Source organism: Populus trichocarpa, chromosome 12 (assembly GCF_000002775.5).
Source record: "Populus trichocarpa isolate Nisqually-1 chromosome 12, P.trichocarpa_v4.1, whole genome shotgun sequence".
NCBI classification, from domain to species: domain Eukaryota; kingdom Viridiplantae; phylum Streptophyta; class Magnoliopsida; order Malpighiales; family Salicaceae; genus Populus; species Populus trichocarpa.
In genome coordinates this window covers 14,984,421-15,012,125 of record NC_037296.2, presented here as the reverse complement: position 1 = coordinate 15,012,125, position 27,705 = coordinate 14,984,421, and the positions used below count along the sequence as shown (strand labels likewise).

General features: G+C 33.8%; 2 protein-coding genes, 1 long non-coding RNA gene and 1 pseudogene across 5 annotated transcripts; 1 reads left to right on the top strand and 3 right to left on the bottom strand.

Annotated features, from left to right (window-relative positions):
- Positions 1-423: 423 nt before the first annotated feature.
- On the bottom strand, positions 424-4,226 carry LOC18110991 (disease resistance protein RPV1). Its single transcript, XM_024581771.2, has 4 exons — positions 3,591-4,226; positions 2,358-3,453; positions 1,919-2,248; positions 424-1,808 (listed from the first exon to the last, which is right to left on the bottom strand). Exons 1-4 carry the CDS (start codon positions 4,112-4,114, stop codon positions 510-512), a joined length of 3,249 nt encoding a protein of 1,082 aa, XP_024437539.2. The 5' UTR covers positions 4,115-4,226; the 3' UTR covers positions 424-509.
- Positions 4,227-7,373: 3,147 nt separating this feature from the next.
- On the top strand, positions 7,374-10,250 carry LOC7484408 (pentatricopeptide repeat-containing protein At4g38010). Of its 3 annotated transcripts, none has more exons than XM_024582023.2 (2): positions 7,374-9,359; positions 9,507-10,250. In XM_024582023.2, exons 1-2 carry the CDS (start codon positions 7,553-7,555, stop codon positions 9,509-9,511), a joined length of 1,812 nt encoding a protein of 603 aa, XP_024437791.1. In that variant the 5' UTR covers positions 7,374-7,552; the 3' UTR covers positions 9,512-10,250. The 3 variants fall into 3 exon arrangements, with proteins under 3 accessions (XP_024437791.1, XP_002318245.3, XP_024437789.1); XM_002318209.4 differs by having other exon boundaries at positions 9,504-10,250; XM_024582021.2 differs by having other exon boundaries at positions 9,448-10,250.
- A 4,848-nt stretch (positions 10,251-15,098) lies between these two features.
- Positions 15,099-17,487, bottom strand: LOC127903914 (uncharacterized). Its single transcript, XR_008056913.1, has 2 exons — positions 17,284-17,487; positions 15,099-16,188 (listed from the first exon to the last, which is right to left on the bottom strand). It is a non-coding gene; the product is annotated as an uncharacterized LOC127903914 (long non-coding RNA).
- An 833-nt stretch (positions 17,488-18,320) lies between these two features.
- On the bottom strand, positions 18,321-26,766 carry LOC18103963 (protein HOTHEAD-like; annotated as a pseudogene).
- Between the last annotated feature and the right edge of the window lie 939 nt (positions 26,767-27,705).

The window sequence follows — 27,705 nt, the reverse complement described above, 5'->3', positions numbered from 1 at the left end:
TGAATCACAGCATGAACTATATAGAAGGGCTTTGTCGTTGGAGCTAGGCAGGCATGCCGCTGTTGTTTTTCGAGGAACACCTAGAGGCAAGAGCTTTCCATAATCTTTATGACTTACAATAACATTCAGAGTTCTCCCAAAACCTTTATCATTTTTCTATTTTCCTAGATTTTCTTTTTAATTCTAATTTATCTTGTTCATGCTGTGTCATACATGCAATGTATTGCGCGCGCCCCTCATCATTAATTATGTGTTCACCACGAATCAGCATTCCATGTATGAGCTCAAATATTAGAGTAATCCTAAACTTCCATAGAAAGAAGGGTACAGTTCCTTTACATCTGGCTTATTTAGTTCCGTAATATTTTGTTAGCTTTTGTTTGGAGTAGGATCAAACTAAGAAAAGAAAAGAAGGAAAAAAACTCAAAACCAAATCTTCAAACTCTAGCTTAATCCAAATCTTCATATGAGCAGTACAGTTCCTCAGATATGCATTACATCTGGCTTACTCAAAAAATTAGATGCGCGCCACACTTCCTTACAGTAGTACCATTGCCAGGTTTGACAGACACTTCCAATTCGTCTCCACCTTCAATTGTACCTTGAATCCTGCTAAATGGGATATAGATCACCCAAGAATGATCTTCATCTTTTGAAGAAATGCCAAAGTATGGTCGTGTATAAAACAATTCAGTATTATCGTTCTTTTTTCTGATAGAAGCAGAACAAAGAGAAGAAAAACTGGACAACTTGTCTTTACCAGTGTCTGCATAGACAGTCCAAACAATTAGTCCTTGAATTAAACCAACTGAAATGGCTGGTATACGAAATGTTGAGGAAGATCTATCTCTTTGATATTGGATAAACCAATGCGGTACATCGCTACCCGGGAGAACAATGTCTGGAAGCTTTCCCTTGGACAAAACCTGAAGAAGAATCTCCTTAAAATTGTTTGACAAATTGTTACAGTTTTCCATGCGAATGACTGGTTTGTTTTCTACACTCTCCAAGCCTTGAATCTCAGCTAGTTTTCCACAGCGACTCAGTAACAGATCCGGCGCTGTCTTTGACTGAATTGACACCTTTTCCAGTGATATGCAATCAAGTGCCACCAAAGTTCTTAAACTCGAGGGGATCTCTGAGATAAATAGAAGATTTCTACAGGCTGACAGGTCCAATTTCTCTAGCTTTGGGAGGTGGCCAATGCCGGCAGGCAATTCAGAGAAATCGTTGCTGGCCAGTTTCAGATCCTGAAGAGACGATAAACTCCCAAGATTGATGGAAGTATTACTGTTAGATAAATGGCGATTACTAACATGGAGCGTTGTCAAAGAGCTTAAACCAGAGAAGGATAGTGGCAGGAAAGGTTGTTGCTTGAGGACAATCTTTTCTGAGCTCATGGCTGACTCAAGAACATAACCAGAGCCACACACAAATAACTTTTTGAGCTTCTTCAAATTTCCAATGGAAGAAGGTAGATGATGAACTTCAGTTTCATTTGCTTGAACTTCAATTAAGCCTTGCATATTACCTAAGTTCTCTGGAAATTTCTCAAGACTGATGCAGCCCGTGGTGTTCAGAGTTTCAAGAGTGGAAGGCAAGCTTTCTGGAAGATTCTTTAGGCTGCTACATCCCTTTAAATTCAAGAAAACAAGTTTTTTCAATTCGCCAATAGATTGGTGAATATCAGCTAATCTTTTGCAATTTTCTAGAATTAGTGTCTCCAAACTAGGGAGTCCAGAGAAGTTCGGTGTTTTAACGAAGAACATAGAATGGCTGAGATCGAGGACTTTCAGATTGTTTAGACACTGTCGAAGCCAGAAGAAAAAAGATCGAAGTCAGCAAGGAAATAGAAACATAACTTCCACTAATTCAAACTATTTTATGGAAACAAAAGGGCTTATCATCTGTTTCATACCTTGGTCTCCTTCCAGAGCTCTCTGATTTCGCTGTGCTGCATGTCAAGAACAACTAGGCTGTCAAGTTGAAATTTGTGTGGTAAAGTTCGCATAGAGCATTTATGCCAGCAAAGCCATATCAATGCCTCGGAAACATGTTCGCAGTGTCCGCGGAGTTGTCCTCCACTGAATTGGAGCAACTGTAAAGACGTCATTCGTGCAAATGATGTTGTGCTTACAACTACATCTTTTGATGCTTGAGATGTCGTTGGAGCAAATGATGTAGTGCTTAGAAATGCATCTTTTGACGCTTGAGCGTCTAGCATGATACCCTCCACTACTTCTGTTCCCTAAAAAACAACAAGAATTAAACAGGAAACAATAGTTTATGATCACGGGAAAGCTTCTGTGGAAACTTTTCGTCAATTGTTGCCTAAATGAAGAACAGTTGGTTCTTACCGAACACTTTCCTAGCACTTCCATTACATCTTCGTGAAGCCAAAGTCTGCTACGCTTTCCAGGATTTGGATCCATTTGACGAATGATCTCCCTTCCCATGTCTCGTAAGAGATTATGCATCTGTAACTTATTCTCACTGTTGACTGTTAAAAGGGATCTTTCCCTGAGAATATTAATATCTATTTCTGGATAAAAACCACGACCATCGAGTATTTTTCCCACATAATCTTTATCCATACCGATGAAGAAACACGCAATATCAAGGAACATATCCTTCAGTTTGTCACCATCCAAATCATCAAAACTTGTTTTAAGTTGCCTCTGAATCTGGTGGTGAGGAATTTTTTTCAATTTCTCTATAGCACTTGTCCACTGAGGGATGCTTCTTCTAAACAAGTAAGAACCTACGACTTCAAGAGCCAATGGAACTCCACCAACATAATCAACTAAAACTTTAGACAGCTCAACATATTCTGTCACTGGATGGGGCTCCCTAAAGGCATGCCAACTGAAAAGTTGAAGAGACTCTTCATGGTTCAATTCTTTAGCGGGATATTTTTTTACCACTTCAAGTTGTGTGAGTAAATGTTCATCTCTAGTTGTAATTACTATTCTACTTCCAGGACCAAACCAGCCTCGCTCTCCTACCAACGCATGTATTTGTTCCGATTGATCAAAGTCGTCAAGAATAACAAGTACCCTTTTACGACAAAATTGGCTTTTGATGCCATTGATTCCTGCATCAACATCAGCAAACCAAATCTTTCCCGTTAAAGAATCAAAAAGAAGCTGTTCCTGTAATTGAACTAGACCGTTGTGTTGATCTGAGCTTTTTCTGATATTCAAAAGGAAACAACTTCCTTCAAATTTATGACAAAGCTGGTTAAAAACAGCTTTTGCTATGGCTGTCTTGCCTATTCCTGGCATCCCATAGATTCCCACAGTTCGAACTTCATTTGTACCAACACTTAACATGGCAATGATATCTTTGACTTGAGAATCAATACCTACCGGATATGTGGCAACATTCATGTATCTGGGATTCAATTTACTTGAAACTTCTTGGACAATCTTTTGAACGAATTTTGATTCATGCCTGTGCATAGAAAAAGAAAGTCACCATTCATCAATGAAAGATAATCTTTTGAATTTAATGCAAATTTTAAATACAAAATGTAATAAGAGTAATAGTTATAAGCATTTTCTATCGATATAGGGAAAGGAAAGAAGTACCCATTTGCAACACTGTGAAGATCCAACCCAGATAAATTTGCAGCCTCCACAAGAGCTTTTCTCCACTTTTGGACCTTCTCCATTTCTTCCTTAAAACGTTCCTCATGTCTATCAAAGGCTTCAGCAAAGCTTCCCGTCTGTTTTCTAATATCAGAAGGACCGATATCATAGAAAACTGGTAGAACAATCTGGCCAGTTGTATGTCTGCAATCAAGAATTTCTTCAAGTTCATCAAGACACCAAGTGGAGGAAGCATAGCCCTTAGAGAAAACCACTATAGAAACCTTGGATTCTTGAATTGCTTTGGGGAGTTGTGAGGAGATTTTTTCTCCTCTAAGAAGTTCGTCATCATCTCGAAATGTACGGATTCCTGCTTGGAGTAAAGCAGTGTAAAGATGATCCGTAAAATTCTTGCGAGTGTCTTCACCTCTAAAACTTAGAAACACATCATAACCCCATCCAGGTCTAGAGAAAGAAGAAGGAGGAGCAGGAGAATAATTGAACTCAAGTAAAAACGGGAACATGGCAGCCGTAGATAGGTAACATTCAGCAACGTATGTACAATGTTGGAACCACTAACATGGCTGCTATTTAGTTATTCAGTAAAGTTACAATGAATGTCACCTTCGCTCTTTCTCTCCAAGTGGGCACCATGCTTTCTTGCAAGTTGCAAAAAGCATAGCAGTCCTTTTAATATAGTTCACTAGTTTTCATAAAAGAAAATAAAATAAAAAAATTCAATATTCATTACTACCTTGACTTTTGAGGGTTAGCATACTGCACGTGATCCGGAAATCATGCTAACCTGCGGGAAATTGTTAAAATTGTTTATTAAGTATTACATTTTTATTATTTTTTAATATTTCCATATTGTTTTGATGTTACGATAAAAAATAAATTTTAAAAAATAATAAATATACTATTTCTATTTATTTATAAGAAAAAAACATTTTAAAAAATATCTTTACTAAAATATTAAATTGCTCGTAAACAGTTCTTCACGTTCACAGCAATGGATTGTTCAATTCGTTGGAAAATCTACATTTGAAAGAATAAAGTAGAGTGAAGATGCAAGGGAAGTGGCATAAAGCTTCTCAGGAATTAATACCACTTTGTTTGTATACTCGAGGGCTAAAGCAATGTAAACATTATCTTCTTTGATAAATTTTAAAAACACTTTATATGCAAACTTTAAAAAGTTGCAAGAAAACAGAGGAAAACAAAACAGATTAGAACTAATAGTAGGTTCCTATTAAAACACTGTAAACTTGGTTTGGCAGTGATGGGCTGATCCGCAATTTAGTTAGTTTCGAGTTTTAAATTAAATCAAATTAGATATAATTTGATGGATAAAATCTTGATTAAAATTAATTTGACTTTTTATTTTTTTATAAATGATATTATTTTATTTTTTTAAAATAATATCATTTTAAATTAGACTAGATAAACTTAGTCTTAGGTCATGCGAATTTAATAACTTTTATAAAAAAAAATGCAAACATATATGATTGTACTCCGTCTGTTTATTTTTGTATTTCAAAAGTATTTTTGAAAAAATTAATTTTTTTTATTTTTTTTACTTCAAATTAATATTTTCTGGGTTTTTTAGATCATTTTGATGTGTTAATGTCAAAAATAATTTTTAAAAAATAAAAAAAAATTATTTTAATACATTTTCAAGCGAAAAATACTTTAAAAAATAACCATTACTATATTTCCAAACATCCACTTCACCAACAAAAACATAAAACATGATGTTTTTATTATATTGTACCGCAAAGTCAATTGGTATTTGAAGAAATGTAAAAGCCATTTTGAAGAATTTATAAAACATTTAATATGCTAACATATCAGTACCCCATGTTAGAGATCAAATAAATAGTTTGAATTAAAATAAATATTTAAGATGAATATTTTTTATATATAAATATTGAGATGGTAATCTATTTAATTGATCAAGTCAACTCAAGTTAATATATCAATTTACATATTGGATCATGAAATCTTGATAACTTTATATAAAGTAAATCAAAATAAATTATAATACTAAATTTTTAATAAACTCAATGTTGAAGGATGAAATTGAAAAAAATTAATTAAAAAATACCAAAAAACTTGAGTCAATCCAAGTTAACCTAGCAAACTCGTGACCTGAGTCATGAAATTGGGATAACTCAACAGAGAGAAAATTAAAACAAATTATGAAACTCAATTCTCAATCAACAAAACGTTGAAAGATGAACTTGAAAAAAATTTCGATTAAAAAATGACTCTAGTCAACCCATCTTACCTCGTTAAATATGTGACCCGAGTCATGAGATAATGATAACCTCATAGAAAGGAAATAAAAAAATAATCAGAAAGCTTAATTTACAATCAACCCAATGTTGAAGGATGAAATTAAAAAAAAAATCAATTAGAAAAAGAAAAAAAAACTCGAGTCAATTTTTTTAATTAGTTAAACATATGGTTTGGGTAATATATATAACCAAGATAACTTCAAAAAAAATTATGAAGGAAGGATGAAATTATAAAGTGTAATATCCAATAAACATAATGTTGAAAGATGAAATTAAAAAAAAAACATTGTGAAAAAACAAAAATACCACTTGCTTTAGATTTTTTTTTTATTTGAAGGATATTTTTGTAGTTTCATTATGCGTTTTAACTATTTATAATTTTTTATATTTGATTAAATACCAAATTATTTCTCATCTTTAATTAGAATAACCAAAAAACAATTATGAAAACAATAAAATACCCCTTGACATAAAGTTTATTTATTTTTTGCTTTCAAGGATATTTAGAGTTTTTTCATTGTGCAATCAAGATGGAAAAATAATTATTTATTTGTGCTCTATTTAGTAATGATAATTAAGCTACATGAACAAACTTCAATACCTTTGTAAGTCTATATTATTATTTTTTATATGTAGAAACAAAAAAACCATTATATTATTCTAGTGAATAATAAGAATGAATCTAAAAGACTAAAATTACAATACTTTTCAAAATAGTTTTAGTTCTTTTTAATTATCAAGATTTGATAGAGAAATATTCTGGCAATATATCATAATCAAACGAAGAACCAAACCAAGCTTACACTTTTTATTGGAAATGCTTCATTTTAATTAAAATGACTTATTTTAGAAAATAAAAATAAAAAAAATAAATTAATCTATGATCCAGAAGTTTATATGATGATCCAATAATCATGTTTTTTATTGAATCAAAACCCGAGTTGTATCATGATATGACTTATTTCTCCTTTTTTTTTTTATGGATTTGAGAAAGACATAATTGAACTCAAAAGCTTTTTTTAACAAAATAATAATAATAATAAATTAAAAGATTATCAAATTTAGCAGCCATTAAAATAACCTCGCAAATAAAATTAATTAGCATTCACCACATTAGTTAGTTAACGAATTGGGTTTCTATTAATAATCTGCATTGAGCTGAACTTAATTTTTGATGAAAAACATTTTTTAATTCTCGAGCACCTTGCTTAAATTCATCAAAAGAATATTTTATTAAACAAATGAATTTCTTAATTTTCAACACTTTCAACAATTTCACCAAAACAAATATAATACGTAGGGGTTGAAATTTCACAATAAAAATATTTGATGGTTTTAGAAGGAAAAATGTAATCGAGAACATATAAACTTTCTTAGATTTAATTAATAAAAGAATAATCTAGAAACTAAATTAAAATTTACCATGTAATTGGAGGACTAATTTTGAGATTTGTCAAACAAATATTACCACCATAGTCACTGATTTGTTGAATCGAAAATTGCAACTGCTTAAACAATAGTCACTGATTTTCGAATGTTAACTCCAGTTTCAGTGTCCTTTGTACATGTTCACTCCAATATTTTGGCTTGCAAAAATCAATGGCTTTTTCTTACATTCTTTGTTCTTCACATAGGAGAATTTAGTTATCAAGAAGTAAGAATATGAGCAAGATTAAGCATTCTCTGAAACGGGTTCTTTTAGACAGCATTCAGAGATGCAAAAAGTTGACAACTTTCAAGAAAATCCATGCACAGTTGATAACATCAGGGGTTGTTTCTAATGACTTTGTTGTCAACAGGGTTGTCGAGTTCTTTGCAAAAGGTCCTAACTTTGTTGATTATGCATGTGATTTTTTGAGTGAATATGATTGGAAAGTTAGCTCATTTCCATTTAATGCCTTGGTTTCTGGTTACGCTATTGGTGATAGGCCCAAGACTGCATTCTTGGTTTATAGAAGGATAGTGAAAGATGGGTTTTTGCCTGATATGTTTACTTTCCCTGCTGTATTGAAATCATGTGCTAAGTTTGTGGGGATTGGTGAGGGTAGGCAGGTTCATGGGGTGATTATTAAGATGGGTTTTGTATGTAATATCTATGTTGAAAATTCTCTTGTTCATTTTTACAGTGTTTGTAAGAGATTTGGTGATGCTAGCAGAGTGTTTGATGAAATGCTTGTGAGAGATGTGGTTTCTTGGACTGGTGTTATATCAGGGTATGTGAGAGCAGGCTTGTTTGATGAGGCTGTGGGTTTGTTTTTGAGGATGGATGTTGAGCCTAATGCTGCAACTTTTGTTAGTGTATTAGTTGCTTGTGGGAGAAAGGGGTATTTGAGTGTAGGGAAGGGGATTCATGGGTTGAGTTTCAAGAGTGCGTTTGGGGTAGGTTTGGAGGTTAGCAATGCTCTCATGGATATGTATGTGAAGTGTGGGTGTTTGCCTGGAGCAAAACAAGTATTTGATGAGCTTGCTGAGAAGGACATTGTTTCTTGGACCAGTATTATAAGTGGATTGGTGCAATGCAATTGTCCCAAGGAGGCTTTGGAGTTGTTTCAGGATATGCAAAGCTCTGGTATTGAGCCTGATGGGATTATACTTACCAGTGTTCTTTCAGCCTGTGCCAGGCTTGGAGCTCTTGATTATGGCAGATGGGTTCATGAGCACATCGACCGCAAGGCAATCAAATGGGATATTCAGATTGGAACTGCTATGGTTGACATGTATGCAAAGTGTGGCTGTATAGAGATGTCAATGCAGATCTTTAATGGAATGCCTCATAAGAATGTTTTGACATGGAATGCATTGCTAAATGGCTTGGCTATGCACGGGCATGCCTACAAGGTACTTGAACTTTTCGAAGAAATGGTTAGGGTAGGCATGAGGCCAAATGAGGTGACATTTCTAGCCATTTTGACTGCCTGCTGCCACTGTGGCTTGGTCAATGAAGGGCGTCAGTACTTTAATTGGATGAAAGGTCAGCAATATAATCTTCCTCCGAGGTTAGAACACTATGGATGCATGGTGGACTTACTTTGTAGGGCTAGACTCTTGGATGAGGCGTTGGAATTGACAAAGGCTATGCCCATGTCACCTGATGTTCGGATAATGGGAGCTCTTCTTAGTGCTTGCAAGGAAAATGGGAATACGGAACTCCCCCAAGAAATATTAGACCGGTTTGTAGAGTTAGACTCTCATGATAGTGGCGTTTATGTGCTGCTTTCTAATATACATGCTATCAATCAAAGATGGGATGATGTCACGAGAATAAGGAGATTGATGAAGGAGAAAGGTATTAAAAAACCCCCAGGGTCAACTGTTATAGAGTTGGATGGCAAGGCTCATGAGTTTATCGTTGGAGATACAAGACATCCTCAGGACAAGCGCATTCGTTTATTGTTAAAAATCCTATCAGATCAAATCTTTCTTGAAGAGCATCGTGAACACTCATTCTTCATACAATCACACTTCTGTGGTAAGTGCTGTTTTTATGTACTTGTTGTTTCACATTCTCACAACTTATGCATTAATATTCATGCTTTCTTGATAACACACTGCTTCAGAAGTATCAAGGGAAACTGAGGCTGCGATCATGGTCTAACGAGCTGATCTTTTGCAGCAGCTTGAGTCGATCAAGACTTCTCAACATGCACTGAGGTGGATAAGGAGACTTTGAGCAAGTCATTAGAAAAGACTCAGAGGGGGTATCAGCACGTCAAGAGTAGGTACTCTGAAGTATTGTCCAGGATTGAAGACCTCGAAAAGGAGCTAAATGATGTGAAAGCTAATTGAGCTAACAGGCTAAAAGATGCTATAGATAAAGGAAGGGTGGAAGGCATCAATAGTTTCAAAGCCTCGAAGGAATTCCAGAATGAGCTTGTTGAGTTTTCTGAGGGAGGGCTGAGGTACATGTTGAAGTCGTGCTTGTCACCATGGTCATCCAAATATCCCAAGTCACTTTTAATTTTCTGACCAAGGAGCTTCCCGAATTCAATATGGAATCGCTCAGCAGGTTGGCAAAGCTTGGAGAAAAACAAGAGCAGCCTGAATTCACTGAGAACGTTAATGAGGAAAATTCCATTCCTACAGTCAGTGATGCCCCCCAGCTTCTTCTGAGCCACCTCTCCCCGATCAGTATAATACTGCAGACTTTGGAGCTCTTCCAGAGCTCGTCTGTAAAAACACCCATAAGAAGACAATGTTATCATTCTCGGAGCTGCAGCAGAAAAGGCCCCGCTTCCGATAATTAGATAGTAGTTTTTAAGTTTGTGCAATTTATTTTGTAACTTTTGAACTTGTGGGGGTTGATTTTGTGAATTCTTTTTTTTGATTTATGGATTTGATATCACATTACTTTCATTTTGAATATGAATTCTATTTTAATTCAAATACTTTCTCACATTCAAAAGTTGAACTTGTAAATTTATTCCTTTAACTTAACTCATGCTCTGTATATCTCTTATAGCCATATTATACCGGAATACAAAAAACTGAAGTTAAATCAATTAAAAAAAAAAACAAAAAATCCAAGTCTACTATTTGATTTGAGATAACCTATGGAAAAAAAGAAAAAAATTATAAAGCTGAACTTGATCAAAATAGAATAATCTTCAAAATTAATGACTCGAGTGATTATGTTATTAGAATTATTTCATAAAAAACAAACGCAAAAAAATTATAAAGCTAAGCCAAACTTTTAATAATTAAAAAAATAAAAAATAAAACCAATATCAATTAAAACAATGAGCACGATCTAGAATAAGTGTTGAATGTGCTTGCTTTACTTTGTTTGTGGACAACGAAAATGAGACCAAAGAAGGAAACAAGGTAGTGAAAATGACACCCCAAGTCCCACATCCACCATGTAATTGCTTAGCCTCTAATGGATCATCAAACTTGAAAGTCTCGGCCAATTTGTTGCTGCCAATCAACACCAAAGCAGCAACAAACCCGCATATTATATAGCAGCTAGCTAGCCCATGGTTCAACCATGCACAGAACACCAAGCAGTGGTAGCAACGAACCCACCAAGCAAACCATTACAAACATAAGTAACATTCCAGTGACCAGACTAGACATTGGCATGACTCTTGAGAACTGATGACTATGGCCTTGATCATCTACTCTTATCTGGCTGTTGCTTTAATTTCATATGAGGCCCTTTTTGTATTTTGAGATGGAAGTGCTCGACCTCTACAGCCCTCCAGCCCTCCTTTTTTGCTCATTAATGCATACAAATGAAAGAATTTCGAAAGAACTACATAGTAGTAGTTGCTTTCCTCATTAATTAGCATCAATACAAGAGAAAAATGGAACATCAAAGACATTTATTTCATCCTCAATTCAAAAGAAGACCAGAAGAGAACATATTTTGTTGGGGGAAATGAGGATCTTTCATGCAATAAATTGCTATATTTCCATCTACTGTAGAATGATTTCAGAGAGATACATAAATATTGAGAATTAATTCAATAAAGTTCTTTGTGGGAAACTCCTTATCTACCTCAAAAAAAAAAAAAAAAACAATAATCTTTTCATGTTTAATAATGTTTTGGCCATGTAAAAAAAAACTTAGAAATTTATAAGATTTTTTTTTTAAAAGAAGAATTTTTCACTTTGCACTCTTGAAATATGTATAACGTTTAGGCACACACTATCAAACAAATATTTCTTAATCAGTAAATAAATTTTTCTTGAGTTCAAAACTTGTGATGGTTATTGGTTAGAACTCAAAAGTTAGACCCATAAAATTACATGCACTAGAGATCTATACTATATCAATTACATGCACAAGAGATCTATATTACATGCTTAGCCAAAATTAAATGCACTAGAGATCTATATTTTATCAACAAAAAAAAAAGTTCATAATAATTTTTGTTTAAATAATTAAGATTCTTTTCATTGATTTAGTCTATATATTTTTTTTATCAAAAAAGAAAAAAAAAAGGTTCTCTTTGCATATATATTTACAAAGAAGACCGTCTTAAAGAATCCCTATCCTTAATATATATATTCTATGATTTTGCTTAGCCAAAATTTTTCGATCCAGAGTCTTGAAATCATACGTGCAAGAGTGCTCGTCAGCGTATCTATGTCTCCTACATAATGTGTTCCCTCACTAATTACTAATTAATTACATTGGACATAAACAGTCTCTACCTCTCCTAATTAAATCCTAATCCGAAACAAATACAAAGACTTTATTAGTCTCCAAATCAAAGTAAAAAATCCAAATCTGACACAAATCCAACGTCCTTAGCACTAAGGATAAGTTTTGTGTGTATATATACATGTTGGCATATCTTGTTCGACATAGAAAGCTAAATCTTTTGATTTTAAGATTTTCTTGCTAGTTGCTTTATAAAAAGATTACTGCTAGTTCATCATAATTTGCAGAAAATGTCTTCTTTGTTTTCGGATGATAATATTTTTGATCTATTAAGGGATGAAAGAGGCGATATTGACGTGGCAAAATTGGTCTCTAAAGCTGAAGCCTTGGCCAAGAAAAAGAAGAAGGAACAACAAAGGCTAGAGAAACTAATTGCTCGTAATGACAGTAAAGTTTCGGATGGTGATCTTGCAACTAAGAAAAATTTGGTGGTGGTGTATAGCCATGAAACTGATGAACAAGAGGAGAAAAGGAAGGAGGATTATTTTTATGATAACAAGGAGATTGATGGGAAGATTGTAGCCCAAGAAAAGGCTGAACCCAGAAAAGAAAAGGAAAAGAATGGTGCGTTTGTGAAGGACTTAGAGGACAAAAGGAGAGACCTCAACAACAAGAAGAAAGTGAAGAATCACAAGCTTGATTTGAAAGAAAAAGAAGAGGCTGAGATTTCGGAGGAGACCAAAAGGAGTGACGCTGGCAACAAGAGGCCTGTCGAGAAGAAGAAGCTCAAGAAGAAGCTCAAGAAGGGCAATAAAAAGGAAAAGGAGGAAGTTGAAGGGCCAACAGGAGTAGTGAAAGGCTTGTTCCTGGTCTTGCATGAGGCTGTGACTGTGGTAGTTTTCATGGCTTTAGGTGCAATGATGTATAGCACCTGGAAGGAGCTATGAAAGCATGAACATTAGTTCTGTTTAAGGTTTTTGGTTTATTGCTTTACCTTTCTTAGAATTTAATTTTGGGATTACATTTTCACAAATCTAGTATCTGTTGTTAAATTTTAATATCTATCTTGTATGAATTAATTTTTTATTTCCTTCTACGTATCTTGAACAAGCAGTAAGAGATTTTTTTTTTATATATATATAATAGATTAAGCAAAAACGGTCACAGGGAAACTCTCCTTTGGCAAGCCTATATTGGGATCAAGATTCTCGCATACCCTCTCAGCTTGAAGCTATAGGCACCATTAGTACTGTCTGCCAAGGAAGAGAGGTGCCCTGCAACTGGTTTGCTAGAGAATTGATGTTTAAGGACAATATTAGGGTTTTCCTGATTGCCTCAACAAGCTTCATAAACACTCGGATGGGTTGCTGAAGATGGAATAAACTCTTGAAGTATTGGCATATGCTATGAATAACGCTATGGATATCCGTTTCAAAAGGCTACCCCCGCGCCCCCCCAGTAAAGGAGCTGCTTCTTCATGGTATTAAGACATATTCTGTTATTTTCTGTGCCTTTTATCTTGGTTACAACCTTATAAACCTATTGATTAGTAGAATTAAGTTCCTTTAGCAATGCTAATTAGGGGAATATTTACAATTAGTTCTTACCTTCCAAGCATCATGGCGAGTGGATAAATGTTGAACCATCAGTAACCTTAAGGCCATCCACATCAAGAGCCTTGTAATCATGATCAACAAGCTTCCCAACTTGACAGTATGGCCATGACAGTGTCTGTTCCAAGGAAAATGTTGTACCAAAATGTCTTGGTCTCTGGTTCAGAGGGAGCCTCGCAGTCAAGTCAAGGAGAGCTTCCACTGGCATATTTCAAGAGTTCTCTGGAAATAGATTTATGACTGTTATCATGCCTTGAACACGCATTTTTAGGCCTTCGGGTTCCTTGAAGTAGATAAATGTGACAGAAGGGTTTGTCGTTAGGATTCCTGGTCCTGAGCTTGAGTTCGCCGGTTGAGAGTGGACCGATTACCTTCTCTAGAATAGTTCCACTCTGTTTGGATGGATTGGCAAGGGAAAGTGAAGTAGCAACAGCTCTAGACATTGCTTCTGGTGTCACTGCAGAGGGCTGTCCTGTTTTGTGTGACCAAAACCCTGATGAGAGTACGCAGAACTAAAAGTGTACGTAAAAGCATAATTGATTTGGCTGTCACCGTGCAATCTTTGACCATGTATGTACCTGCAAATCATTGATGAATTTAGCTTTCCACTAGAGATTAGGTTATTAGCAGTTTTAAAATTTATTTTCTTATGGGCCAAACTTTATAAGCTATAAACGTGATGTAAGTTAACTCATAGTCTTAAAGAGATCTCTGAGTCGTAACTGGAATAGAGCTTGTACCACTGGATGTTCAATTTAGTTGCCAGAACTAGCAATGTCCACAACTTGGATGAGTGGTGACGCATGTATGTGGTATTGCGGTGAATCATCCACTTTTATAAAATGTATTTATCTGGTAAATATAGAAAGATAAGAAATTCTTATATTTTATCAGTGGAAAAATAGAATGGAAGTCGCCGCCTAATATTTTGGTCACTAGGAACCCTAACTGGTCTCAGAGATTGGATACGGAGACTAGTTGCGTAAAGAAAAAGTATTAGAACTCTAAATATGTCCTACCTAAAATAAGCTGCATTGTTTAATTATATGATAGAAATCTAAGGTCTTGTTTGTACTTTCAATTGCTAGTCCATTACGGTTTAAAAAAAATTCTTCTCGGTAAGGAGATTCTTATCTTACTGAATAAAACCTAACCGCTTTAAAATCTATACATAAAATAACTATATTTTTAATATCAGGAATACGTTTTACGTGTATGTTCGTAATCCTTAATATTAAAAGAAAATAAAATATATTTTTTAAAATTTTTGAAATATTAGCCAAGTTCTCATGACTTTAATAAACTGGTTATTAAAGTCAAAATACATGCTAAAACATGTTTTTGATTTTTTTTCTTTTTTTTTATGAAAATATGATATTTTTTCTTTGAGAAACTTAGCCGTATACATGAAAAAAATATTTTTTTTATATATTATATAATTTTTGCAATGTTTTGATAAAAATTAGGTATTTTAATACTGAATTCTATCTTTACGGCATAAAAATAAAAACTGATATTAATTAAAATGGATAGAAAAATACACGAGAAAATCACAACTTTTTAAAAATATTTTTTGAATTGTTTTTTAATTGAGCCGGACCCAATCCACTCATTTTGGGTTGAGCCGGCGCGGCCCCGTAAACAGTGGAGGATCTCTCCACTGTTCTGCTATCTCAGCCCCTTCCCTTAGTTTGGTCTGTTCTTCTCCTTATGTTCTCTGGCGGTGGCGGTGGAGAGGAAGAACAACGGTGGTTCGCGGCGAGGAACGGTGGCAGCTGCTGCGGTGTAATGGGCGTTCTTCCTCTGCTTCTTGTTCCTTTGTTTTTCTGTTTTTTCTTGTCTTTGCTTCTGCTCTGTTTCTATTCCTCTTCTTTCCTCTCACCGATTTTCTCCATTTCTGGTCTTTTTTTCTCTCTCAGCCTCCCTGTTCCTCTCTTTCTATTGGTCTTTATGGGGAAAAAGTGGGGAGAGAGGTCTACTACCCCTGTCCAGTCATGGCACAGGGGTAGGGAGTGGCCGGGCGGCCACTGGGCAGCTGCCCGCAGGGGTTGTGCCCTCTGTTTTTTTCGTCTGGTGGCAGGTGACGGGCTTGGGTTTTGTCAGTGCTTAGACAGGTGGGAGAGAGAGGGAGCGGGGAAAAAAACAGGGGAGCAAATCTCTTCTTCCCTTGCCTCTGCATGTGCAGGGAAAGAAGAACAGTGCCGTTCAAAACGGCACTGTTTCAGTTTTTGTTTTTTAAAAAGAAAATGAATATGAGAATAACTCAAAAATGGGTTATGAAAAGTGAGACCTCAACTGAGATAGGGGAGGGAATGGATAGTACATTCATTGGATTATCAGTCATCCCTCGGCCAACCATGAGCTGGTCTACCCACTAGGATGCCATGGTCCTGAAGATGAGAGCCAGGTCCATTTCCACTCAGCATCAGTAGTGGGCTTCCTAGTGCCCCAGCTGATAAGATGTAATTTGCAACAAATTCGCCTCAACTGTTTTTTGATAATAGACATTTTGGACATCATGCTTGTGCACTTTGTATGGTCTTTTTCTCTGTTTTTGATTTGCATGGTGATGATGGAACCTGGATACAGAAGAAGGAAAAATAACTAATGACAACTTTAGAAACATGCATGCTGTGAATTCAAGAAATTTTACAAATTGTTGGATCATGTTATGAGCTATACAATTGATATGAATTATTTCAAAAAATTATGGAATTTTAGTCAAAAGGTCTTGGTGATAAATTGGAAGATATGTCAAAATCTCAGTAGTATACAACAGGAAGAGCAGAGATATTTCCTTCAGCAAGTCTACTTTTTGTGTCCTTTAAGAAATCAGTAATCTAATTTGCCTAGTAGAATGCTCAAAGATTTAGTGCCTTGTAAGATGGAAATGTAGAATGGTTTTAATCAATTTGAGGTGGATTTGTTTCTCATTAGTTTAAAGACTGTGAGATGGCCATCTTGCTGAATACGTTTTGTAGCTGGCTTGACTGCTTTAATGGCTTAATCTATCGTGACTGAGGCTTTGTCAGCTTGAAATTTGATAGATGACTACTTAAAAGCCATGAAAAAGAAAAGCTGTCCTCATCAAGATAAAAAAGAGAGAGGCTGTAGCTTCAAGATTACGAGTAAGAAAGCTTAGAAAGAACAACACATCCAGTATTAGCAAGCCATCCTCGAAATCAACCCACATTTTGGAGCAGGGCAAAGATCAAAATTTTCTGTGGCAAACTCAGCTTAACAGTTAGAATAGGGGAAATGATGTGGTTCCGATTCAAATGATCTTTTGATGTTTTGCTTGATTTTGCTAACTTCAATTAGTAGTGATTTCTTGTACGTGCATCGATTTTAGTTCGAAATATTTTCATAATCTATTTTTTTAGAAATATTTATTTCCTTCTACATGTGTTTTGCTGTGATTTTTACCCATTGATCGGATGCTCAAACCAATAGTATTTTCAGACCATTTTAAGTCCTAATGTATGCTTCACATTAATCTTCTGAGTTTTCATTTTATACTATTATAACTCCAACTCGTACAAAACCTAAGCAACTCAAACCTATGGATCTGTCTTAGTTGATTTTGTCTGTTTTCGTCGATACATTGCTTATAGGAGTTACAAAAAAAGCTTTTGAAACCAACTGAAAGGAAACGAGGAGAAGAAATTTATCACCTTTTGCATAGGTAGGCAGCAGAGTAATGGTCTGCTACGATGGCATTTTCTTGAGTACGTTAGTTTAAGCTAAAACAGTCATAGGGCAACTCTCCTTTGGCAAGCCACCGAGATCAAATTCTGCAATGTTTGCAACAATCACCATTGCTTGCCAAGTAAGAGGTACCCTACAACTGGTTTGCTTATCAAATTATGATACCTCTATCTATCTTGCTGCTTCTGGTTTTTGCAGATTCCCCGACTAAGCTTTATAAACACTTTGATGGGTCACTAACTTTGGCATAAACCATTGAAGTAATGGGATATGCCATGGATAATGCTGTGGATATCCTTCTCAAGAGGTTAGGGAGGGTATATCTGGCAGGCATCTTTCTCCACATCCGTGTCTTGAAATGCTATTTGTGAGAAAATATGAGAGATTCTTTCTCTTTTTGTCCCTTGATTGGAAGCTAGAAAAGGCAAAGAAAAAGGAAGGGCAGTTGAGAGGAATCAGGAGGTGCTCCTTCATGCTATGAAGATGAACAAGTCATAAGAACCTTATGCTTAGGCCGTAATATTCTCTTTCTTTTCCTTTGCTTTATTGTGCTGGCCTTTCGGCGTATGGAAGTTCAAATAGGTTAGTGTTTGCTTAACCTTCTTAGCTCTTGTAAGCAAAGTCATTCCCCTCTGAATTTCAATTGGCATTCAGCTTCAGACAAGGTTGATTTCCTTCGCATTTTACCTTTGTATACAATCTTACAATTCAATTTGTCTACGTTACTTGGTTAGTCATAAACCTATAATCATTGTACAGACTTTTTTTCAATCTTGTATCCAACAAGATATTGGTCCAGAAGAAAAGGTAATTTTGTTTCAAGAAAATTTCTCCACATTTTACTTGTCGGATCAAGAAACAGTTATTGCCTTTATGTTTCAAGAAAAGTGTAAAAGATACTACTGATAGTAGACCACAAGGTGATCTTATTCGACTATTGTTGCGAAGATCATACATACATGATGGACTGATTATATTGCTTAAAATCATATGTACAGGAGCAGTTGTCTAAATAATTTGCACATTAAAAGGAAATCGTACATTAATTTTCCCAAAATTTCAAGTGATAAAGCCCAGTCGTATGTATTTTCAGTATCTATACATATTGACACTGAAAATTACCAAACGCATAGCACACATATGACTGATGATGAATTTCAAAAGCGTAGGAAGAACTCATTGTCTACTTCCTCCCTTGCATAAGTCTCTCATACAGAATCCTCCTCCCCATATATCTGCATCACAAAATTAAATAAATACAACAGTGAATAGCATTCTCCATTGGCAGTGCTAATTAAGAACAAAGTTGCTGCAATTGAATGTTAGTATGTTACCTTCCTAGCAACATAACAGTAGCTTGAGGATTGGTCCCAGGTGAATCAATGAAAGTGGAACCATCAATAACCCTTAGTTTATCCACGCCGAGGACTTTGTAATCATTGTCGACAACCTTGCGGACCTGGCAGCCTCCATGGTAATGCCATATGGTCATGACAGTATCTGTGCAAAATTGTTCCAAGGAAATTGCTGTACTAAAATGTCTTGGTCTCAGGTTGACAGGCAAATTCACCATCAAGTCAATGAGAGCTTGCACCGGCATATCTTTGTGTCGGATTTTGAAAATGCTCTTGAATTTACTACTTCTATAATGGTTCTCATGCCTTGAACGCACCTGTTCAAGTCCTCTGGTTCTTTGAAGTAGTTAAACTTGACAGAAGGGTTATCATGCGGGTTTGTAGTCCTGAGCTTGAGCTCACCTGTGGAGACTGGACCGATTATCTTCTCAAGAATTACTCCACCCTGTAGAGTTTCAGTCACAAGGGAATTTAAGGTTTCAATAGCTCTATACATGGCTTCTGCTGTCATTGCAGAGGGCTGACCTGTCTGCACATGGGACCAAGTGAAGTTGTTAGCAGAAGAAAAAACACAGAAGCATTGTTAAGCAAAGCTTTGTTAATTACCTCATTTAAATGCAACTCATATTTCCTAATAAACTGGTGAACCCAAGAGTAAGCAAAGCTCAAACCACTAGCTGTTTCAATATAGCTGTCAAACTTGGTGATACCCACAACTTGGATGAGTGAGACTTCAACTAGGAGAGGGGAAGGGATGAACAAAAGATTCATTGGATTATCAGCCATCCCTTGACCAAACCATGGGCTGATCCACCACTACTGAGATGCCATGAGCTTGAAGATGGTTAGCAGGTCCAATACCACTTAGCATCAATAGTTGGGGACTTCCTAGTGCACCTGCTGATATGATTATCTCATTCTTGGAGCTCCTCCCCAAGTATGCCCAGTGCTTGAGGCCTGATGAATCTTCAAAAACCACGCCGTATGCTCTAGGTCTTGGCCATGGTTTTCCTGTATTAGCAATGTTCAATTACATTACAATGGAATTTAATACTATGAAATTAGATTAGCAATGTAACATGCCAACGAATTTTATGGTTTTGTTTCACCTGTTTCTGTAAATAAGATCTTATGAACGGTAGCATGCAAATAAACTGAAATATTCCTTGGCTCAGCATACTCTAACAAATCAGCAGCAGTGTGTCCATGACCATACTTGTCAAAAATCGACCCTCCAACTTTAGTCCCATGAATATGATCATATGTAAATCCATTGTAAGGCAACACTCCAACTTCTATCAACCCATCTCTAACAGCTGATTGCCATTGCAACATTGGTGGCTCGAAGGCTACCTTGTTCTCAACCCATGCATAAGACTCATCAACGAATTCTGGATTCCAACCAGCTTTCCTCATATAATCAACACTCGCGTGAGTGTAAAATCCTGCATTCAAGGCGCTTTCACCACCCAAGACACGCGCGCGAGCATTATAGACTCCATCATCGGAGATGAATTGCTGGGAAGCCGAATTTGGAGAGGTATCGGAGAGCGAGTCTGCAAAGTTGGCTATGTTCATTATTTTAGGATTTCCATACGGAGAGCCACCTCTTTCGAGGACTAGAACGCTCGCACCTTGTGAGAGCGTTGCAGCTAGTGGACAGCCTGAGGTTCCTCCACCTATGACTATGTAATCGTAGTATAAAACATGGGGTGCTGAGGTTGCTTCATGAACAAATGTGTAATATGGGGCTGCAAAACATTCGTCACATTACATCTTGACGTGACTAGAAGGCAATGTAGAAATCAAGAATTGAACTAGAACGCAATATAAATGTGACAACTTCATACCTTTCTCCGAATGACAGAAGCTGCGAAACATGGAAAATCCTGCGAGAGCAATCACAATAAATTCCCAGGAGTACCACAAATCCATATATATTCTGTCAACTCTTAAGTATCAAATCCTTAAAAAGCTGTGAGCTATAAGAAATCTTATTAGTTTACACCACCAAAGCAAGACCTACTCTACCTTTAAATAACCTTAGAATTTACTCGTATGATGTCGTGGCTTAACATTCTTTTGGTGCAAAGATTTCCACTTTCTGCCGTGTGAAAGACATAAACTTCTAGTTCAACAACATAAATTTGATCTCACTTATTCATCTAAAGAATGAGTGTCCTTGTTCGTTGCAATGCTTGACGTGTGAAAAATTAAGGCAGCTAGCTTCTAGTCCTTCTCCTTGAGGCAATCACAGAAGAGAAAAAAGCTTTAAAAGTTGGACATTATCAATGCTAAGAACCTTGAAGAGCACATTTTTGAAGTAAAAACAATGAAGGCATTAAAAATCTACAAATCACTGGATTAATATAGTATGGTTTGGTGGCAATTTGGTATCTCTATTGACTCAAATTCATGTGAGCAATAACTTCATCTGCCTACCACATGCTACTTGCTATACCTTGATCGATCTATTGAATTCATGTGATGGTGAGAATAAAAATTTATTCCTTCACCATTTTGGTGAGAATAACAAATGCTGAATCTGAATCCAAGATGCAAATAAAATTTTGGAATAATGGAGATATTTTCTTAGGATCTTAGAGTCTAATTCATTCAAATGTCATAGGAATTTTGTCAAAAATATAGAAAGCTAAAAAAATTAAAAAACCAAGATGGAATTTAATTTTACTCAGATTTTAATCAGGTAATAAGTTCATCAGGTTAACTTCCAACAAATTTAACATGAAACTCGACTTAAATTAGCAAGTTATAAAGTTGACTTATTAGATTGAAACTGAGTTTTATAACAATTAATGATACAGATATAACATCTGCTTGGATTATTAATTAATTAGATATTTAAATAATCAACAATAATTACTGATAGTATTCTTTCATGAATAATTGACCAAAACAATTACCTATCAAATAAAAGATTATATTGAGGGAAAGATTCGATTAATTTTGGAATAGTACTCAATCCTAAATCCTATGTTTAGTAAGATTATTCTCTTTCATTAATTACGATGTAAATTTGTGTTTCATTTAAGTTTTAGATTTCAACTCAACTAAAAAATTTTATAATCATGGATAAGGATTATTTTGTGACCATCAATTACTTCAAATTAATATTTGGTATTTACAATTAATACTTTCTCAGATATTTTTTATACATTAAAAATAAATCTTTTTTGCTCGGGCAATAAATAAATATCCATATATACTTATTACTTAAACTTTTATGTTTAAAAGAAATGTTTTCACAAAATATTTGGATTTGAAATCTTAAACTATGCTCCTAGTTAACTGTATATTAATAACTATGTTTTTTTTTTGTCTGTTCATGCCTGCCTTTTCTTATAAAAAAACATTTCTTGGTTCTTTTATTTATTTTTTAACCAGCTTTGGATAGATGGACTAGCCAAGCCCCCTTGGTGGATCTCTGTGCAACCCGCCCCGCCCGCAACTTGGTTACGTGTTTCTCTAGCGGCTAGGGTCACAGGCTCAAGCCTTGATGGCGGACTCTGCTTAAGAAGTAAGAGACACATATCTAGCTGACAGCTAAGCCCATTGTTTGGCTACGAACCTTGTCCAAGCTTAGGCCCAAGTTGATTTAGTTTAAGTTGTGTTTATTATTATTATTATTATTATTATTATTTTAAAAAAATGCTTCTTAATTTTCTTTCTTATTCCTAAGCTCTTAAGAATATAGTTTATATGGTCTTATAATAGAAGAGATGGAGACAAGAGTAATATATGAGACATGTCTTTCTATTTATTTTATTTTATTTTATTTTAAGTATAAAAATTCATTTTAAAATTGTGTGAAAATATATTTATTTTATTAGATTTATTTTATTTTTTTATCTCTTCAATTAAATAAGTTTTTATTTTTATTATTCTTAACTTTTTTGTTTCACGACAATAACAAAACGCTAGCTAATAATCAGGCAAGAGCTAAGAAACAATTGTTTAAAATGATGCAGAAGTAAGATAATTGATTGAGAGGGATTGAGATAAAGAGAGATTTAGAGAATGAGAAAAATGAAGAGAGCTTGGGGGCGGCTGGGTTTGATTAGGGTGAGAAGAAAGAAAACTTTCATATTTATATCCCTAGCTTTTTTAACTCGGTTTAGTATGGTTTGAATCAGTTCGGTTCAAATTGGTTCAATTGGTTTCATTCATTTGATACCAAATTGAATTGGATTTTTTTTTCTAATTAGTTTTTTTAGTTTTTTTTATAGTTTGGTTTTTCAATTATTTTTTTTCTAGTTTTCTCGGTTTAATCAGATTTTGAGGTTTTTCACCTACTTCTAGCAACAATCTATCTTAATATATCATTTGGATATTTGATATAACATCTTACCAAATCATCCTCATCCTATGATACTGAATTATTGATCAAAATAGACAGTTCAATATTCAACAATAATTAATGACATGCTAATCTTTGATAAGATAATTATTTGATGGATCAATAACTATAACACTTACCTATCAAATAAAAGATTGGATTGAGGGAAACTCTCAATTAGTTTCCCATTAGCACTCAATCCTAAATCCTAATGTTAGGTATAATTCTCTTTCATTACATAGAATATTTGTATTGCATTTTGGTTTCACGTCTCCACAAGTAATAGGATTGAGAAATTATCAACTTATATTTGATTATTGTTATTAGATCCCACTTGATATAGGTTTAAATTAACTCAATCAAACTTGAGCAACCCAATCAACCCGATTAAATATTGATTTAACTTTTTTTAAAAAAAAGTTAAACAACATTGTTTTGATTTATCTAGGTCAACTCGATCGTAGAACCTATAACCCAGGTTTTAAGTTGAGTTTAATAAATTTATAAATTAAATTAAATATTAGAAATTTGTGATCATTATATTTCATGATTGATAGCATAAATTAAGACTGAGTCTTTATTACTCGAACAATAAACTAATATTCACACTTAAAATCTTAAAAAGATATAATTATAAAAAACATTCTCCCAAAATATTTGGATTCAATTTAGATAATGTATAGAAAGGTTATATTTACTTACCATCTAGTCTAGACTAAGGGGGTGTTTAGAAGTATAGTAGTAGTTGTTTTTTAAAGTATTTTTTACTTGAAAATACATCAAAATAATAATTTTTTATTTTTAAAAAATTATTTTTAATATCAGTACATCAAAACGATCTGAAAACATAAAAAAATATTAATTTAAAGCAAAAATAATAATTTTTTAAAAAAAAATCTTTTAAAACATAGAAACAAACATTCAATAAACGTTTATGGAAGTATATCTACAACACCAATGGCTAATTATTATGGCAAGATTTGTTTTTTGGCGGCATAGATTACAAAGGGCATGCACAATAATAATGGCATGGAATGCATCATGATGATCCCTGTGATTGGTGGGGTGTGCTGTGAGATTCAAAGAGGTCATAATCAACTTGAGCCCTAATCGATCAGCAGCAGCATCTTTTGCTCCTTTTATAATATTGTTGTTCGATGCCACCACGTATTGTGATACTAACCCTAATTGGATAAGAGATATGAGATATATATGCCACCCCCACCATTAAAATGTGATTCATAGTTTTTTCATTTTAATTTGTGAGATGAAGATTTACTGGATCAACAATGACGCATCATCACATTTTGTGGCATAGGATTAATCAGCATTTTTATTTATTTATTTATTTATTTATAGTCAAGTACTAGCATATATTTTCGTATCATTTTGACAAGAAATTTTATACTGATTGAGAAGTAATTAATTTATTTTAAGAAAATAAATAGATACACTCTTCTTTTTTCATTTTCTGCATGCTAAAAACAAATTAAATCAATTAAAAGAAAAAAAAGGAAGAAGGGGCTGAATTGAAAATAATAATGATAATAATAAAGAAATTCAGTGAACCACTATTAACTTTTTCAAGTTTTTTTTAGTGTAGTAGGGTATTATTATTTGTGTCCTTCATGTTGATTTATTTTATTTCAAAAAATATGTATGGGATTTGTTTTTCATGCTCTTTTTATAATTTTTTGTTTTTGGTTTATAACTTTAAACCTTGCTAATTTCAATGAGAAAAAAAAAATACTGAATCTAAATTCAGACAATATTATGATGGGTTGGAAAATATTGTAATAAGATTTTTTTTTTAACTAGTTCTCTGTTAGAATTTTTTTTTCTTCCAAAATTTCTAGTTATAAAAACAACTAACATCATTTTATTCTTATTATTTATAGTTAAGAATTAACCTACTAAGTTAAGAAATATTATTGAAATTTAAATTGACTTTAACGAAACTTATTAAAGAACTTCATTGAATTTTAAATTAACTACAACTAATCTTTTTCATTCATAATTTCTCTATGAGAAATATTTTTCCAAAATTTTTCATTATTAAAAAAACAGATTTTATTTTATTCTTATTTTTTATAATTATTAATTAACCTACTAAATTAAGGAATCCTATTAAAATTTAAAAATAATTTATGTTTACAAGCTTCAAAGCAATAATTTGATGAGTATTGAAGAGGAAAATAATGTTTGCAATTAAAGCTTTCATAGTGGCAAGAGTCACGGAAGCAGTAGTAGGGGAAGGTTGCACAACAATAGCAGGAGAAGAGTCCAAAGTAGAGGGAGAAGAAAAAGAGTGAGGATTCACGATAATAGTATGAAAAGCTTCCAAAACAAAGGAAGAAGGAGAAGTTTGCACATTAGGCTAAGACTCCATTGGAGAGAAGGAAATAGATTTTTAAAGTGTAATTATTAGAGAATAATATAAATTATATCCTGAAACCTCATCTAACAACTTAAGTTATTGAGTTAAGATGGTTCTTTGACATGGTATCAGAGCTTTAATAACCAAGCAGTCACGAGTTCGAATCTCATCATCCCCTATTTATTTGATAAAAAATTAAGCACAAGGTAATGTGGATCTGTGCAAGTTTCAGAGTAATGACTCTAATATGAAGTTGAGAATAATAAAATACTTAACATATTAGTTAACCAATTTTTTTTATTTATATATAAAGGATAATGTACAATATTTTTATGTTGTAATCTTTATATTAATTATTGTATATTTTTCTATATATATAAATAAAAATGTATATTATTAAAGGCTTGTATATATATTTAGAAAAAGTTTATTATTCTTACATTAATTATTGGATATTGCTATATATATATATATATATATATATATATATTCTTTTAAAAAACGAGAAAACAAAATGTTCCTTCATCGGTTTAAGTATATCGATGTGATCTGGTAAGCCAATTCCAACTTTTAAAAATATCCCATTATTTGCACAAATTAAAAAAAAATGTTTAAAAAACGCAAGAAGCTATAGAATTTGATAGCGCACACAGACAATGAATAGATTAGGACAATCCCAAATAAATTTGCTATAGCTGTGAATCATTTTATACAGAGAGTGTAGAGGATGCATGAGTAGCAGATGTATATCTCTCACATATAATAAAATGAAATGGAACTACAAAAAGACCTTTCTCTAATCTCAAAAGGACATCAAGGACCCAATTGAAGCTTTGAACTTGTTGAAAACTCTATGGTATATATATATATATATATATATAATTCTTTTCCTATTACAAAGTAAATAAAATTAAATAGAAATTAAAGCATGTGTGTAAGAAGTTTTTTAAAAAAACAAGCATGCTAATTAATTTGGTATCTGTATTCCTATCAAGAAGCCGTATCTCATCTCCAAGAACTACCTCTTCATCATCTTCCTTGACTTTGAACTGGTGATCTTGATAACAAGTCCAGGATAAACATCATCTGGGTCATGGATATGCGGGTTCTGCTCCACTATAAACGGGTCGTCGCACTTTTCACTGATGGTGTTGAGGGTCTCTCCTTCTCCGACAACATATATTTCATCACAGGGTCTGTCAAAAAAGTGGCTCCCCTTGACAGGCTCCTCTGTCATAGAACTCTCCCTAATAGACCCCAATAATATTAGGCCTAATAGGACCATAGCACAGTAACATGATGCTGCATCAGCTACTGCTAATGAAATTCTCATGGTTTTCTTTGAAGAAGAGAAGTCCATGTTGATATAAAATGAAAGGGATAGATGGCCTTTGAGTCTTTCGATGAAATGGGGAAGGAGATGGTGTGTGTAAGTGGATATGTAGTGCTTCGGTTATGTATGTATTTATATATCTGGTGAGGGGCTTTAATGGTATATTTTGTTGGTCCCCCTAATATTAATTTTATCTTAGTTTGGTCCTACTATTTTCATTTCTCATCTTGCAACTTCTTAATTATTTTGTTATCACTTGATCCTTTATCTACAACAGATACTAACTAGGTTGCTTACCCCGCCAAAATTGTTTTGAACATAAGAAGAAAAAAAAAATATTCAAGTCACTGGCATTGAAATTAAACTTGGTTTAGCGAGTCAAATTTGAATCGTGTGAGAATCTTTTTGATGTGAGAAAAATTAAAAAATCAAGAGAGAGAGACTAAGCACGCGGTTCCAAAAAAACCTGATCGACCAATAAAAATATGGTTTGATTTTTAAAAAAAATTTCAAAATAATATTTTTTTAATCATTAAGACGATAATATACTGAATCGACAATATTAAGATGATATTTTTTTTAATCATGACTTTTTTAAAAAATATATATATAAATTTAGTATGAAAAATAAATGATATTTAAGATAAAATATTTTGTTTTTTATATATATATTGAAGTAAAAACAAATATGGTCAAAGACCATCACAACGATCTTTAATAACATTTGGTTAAGAATATCATTTTTAATTAAAAAATAATTAATGTTTTCGAATTAATTTGTGCATTTATCGAGACTGTTATTTTTTTTAATGATTTTAAGTTTGCGTTTTTCCTATATGGTGTATTTAATGAATAAATTCTACTAAATCTTATTCAGAATATTTGAACTCAGAAATTCCAATTAAAAAAAAACTTAATTTTACGACCAAGTCTCTACTCCTTAGCGTTGACGGAAAGATCATATTA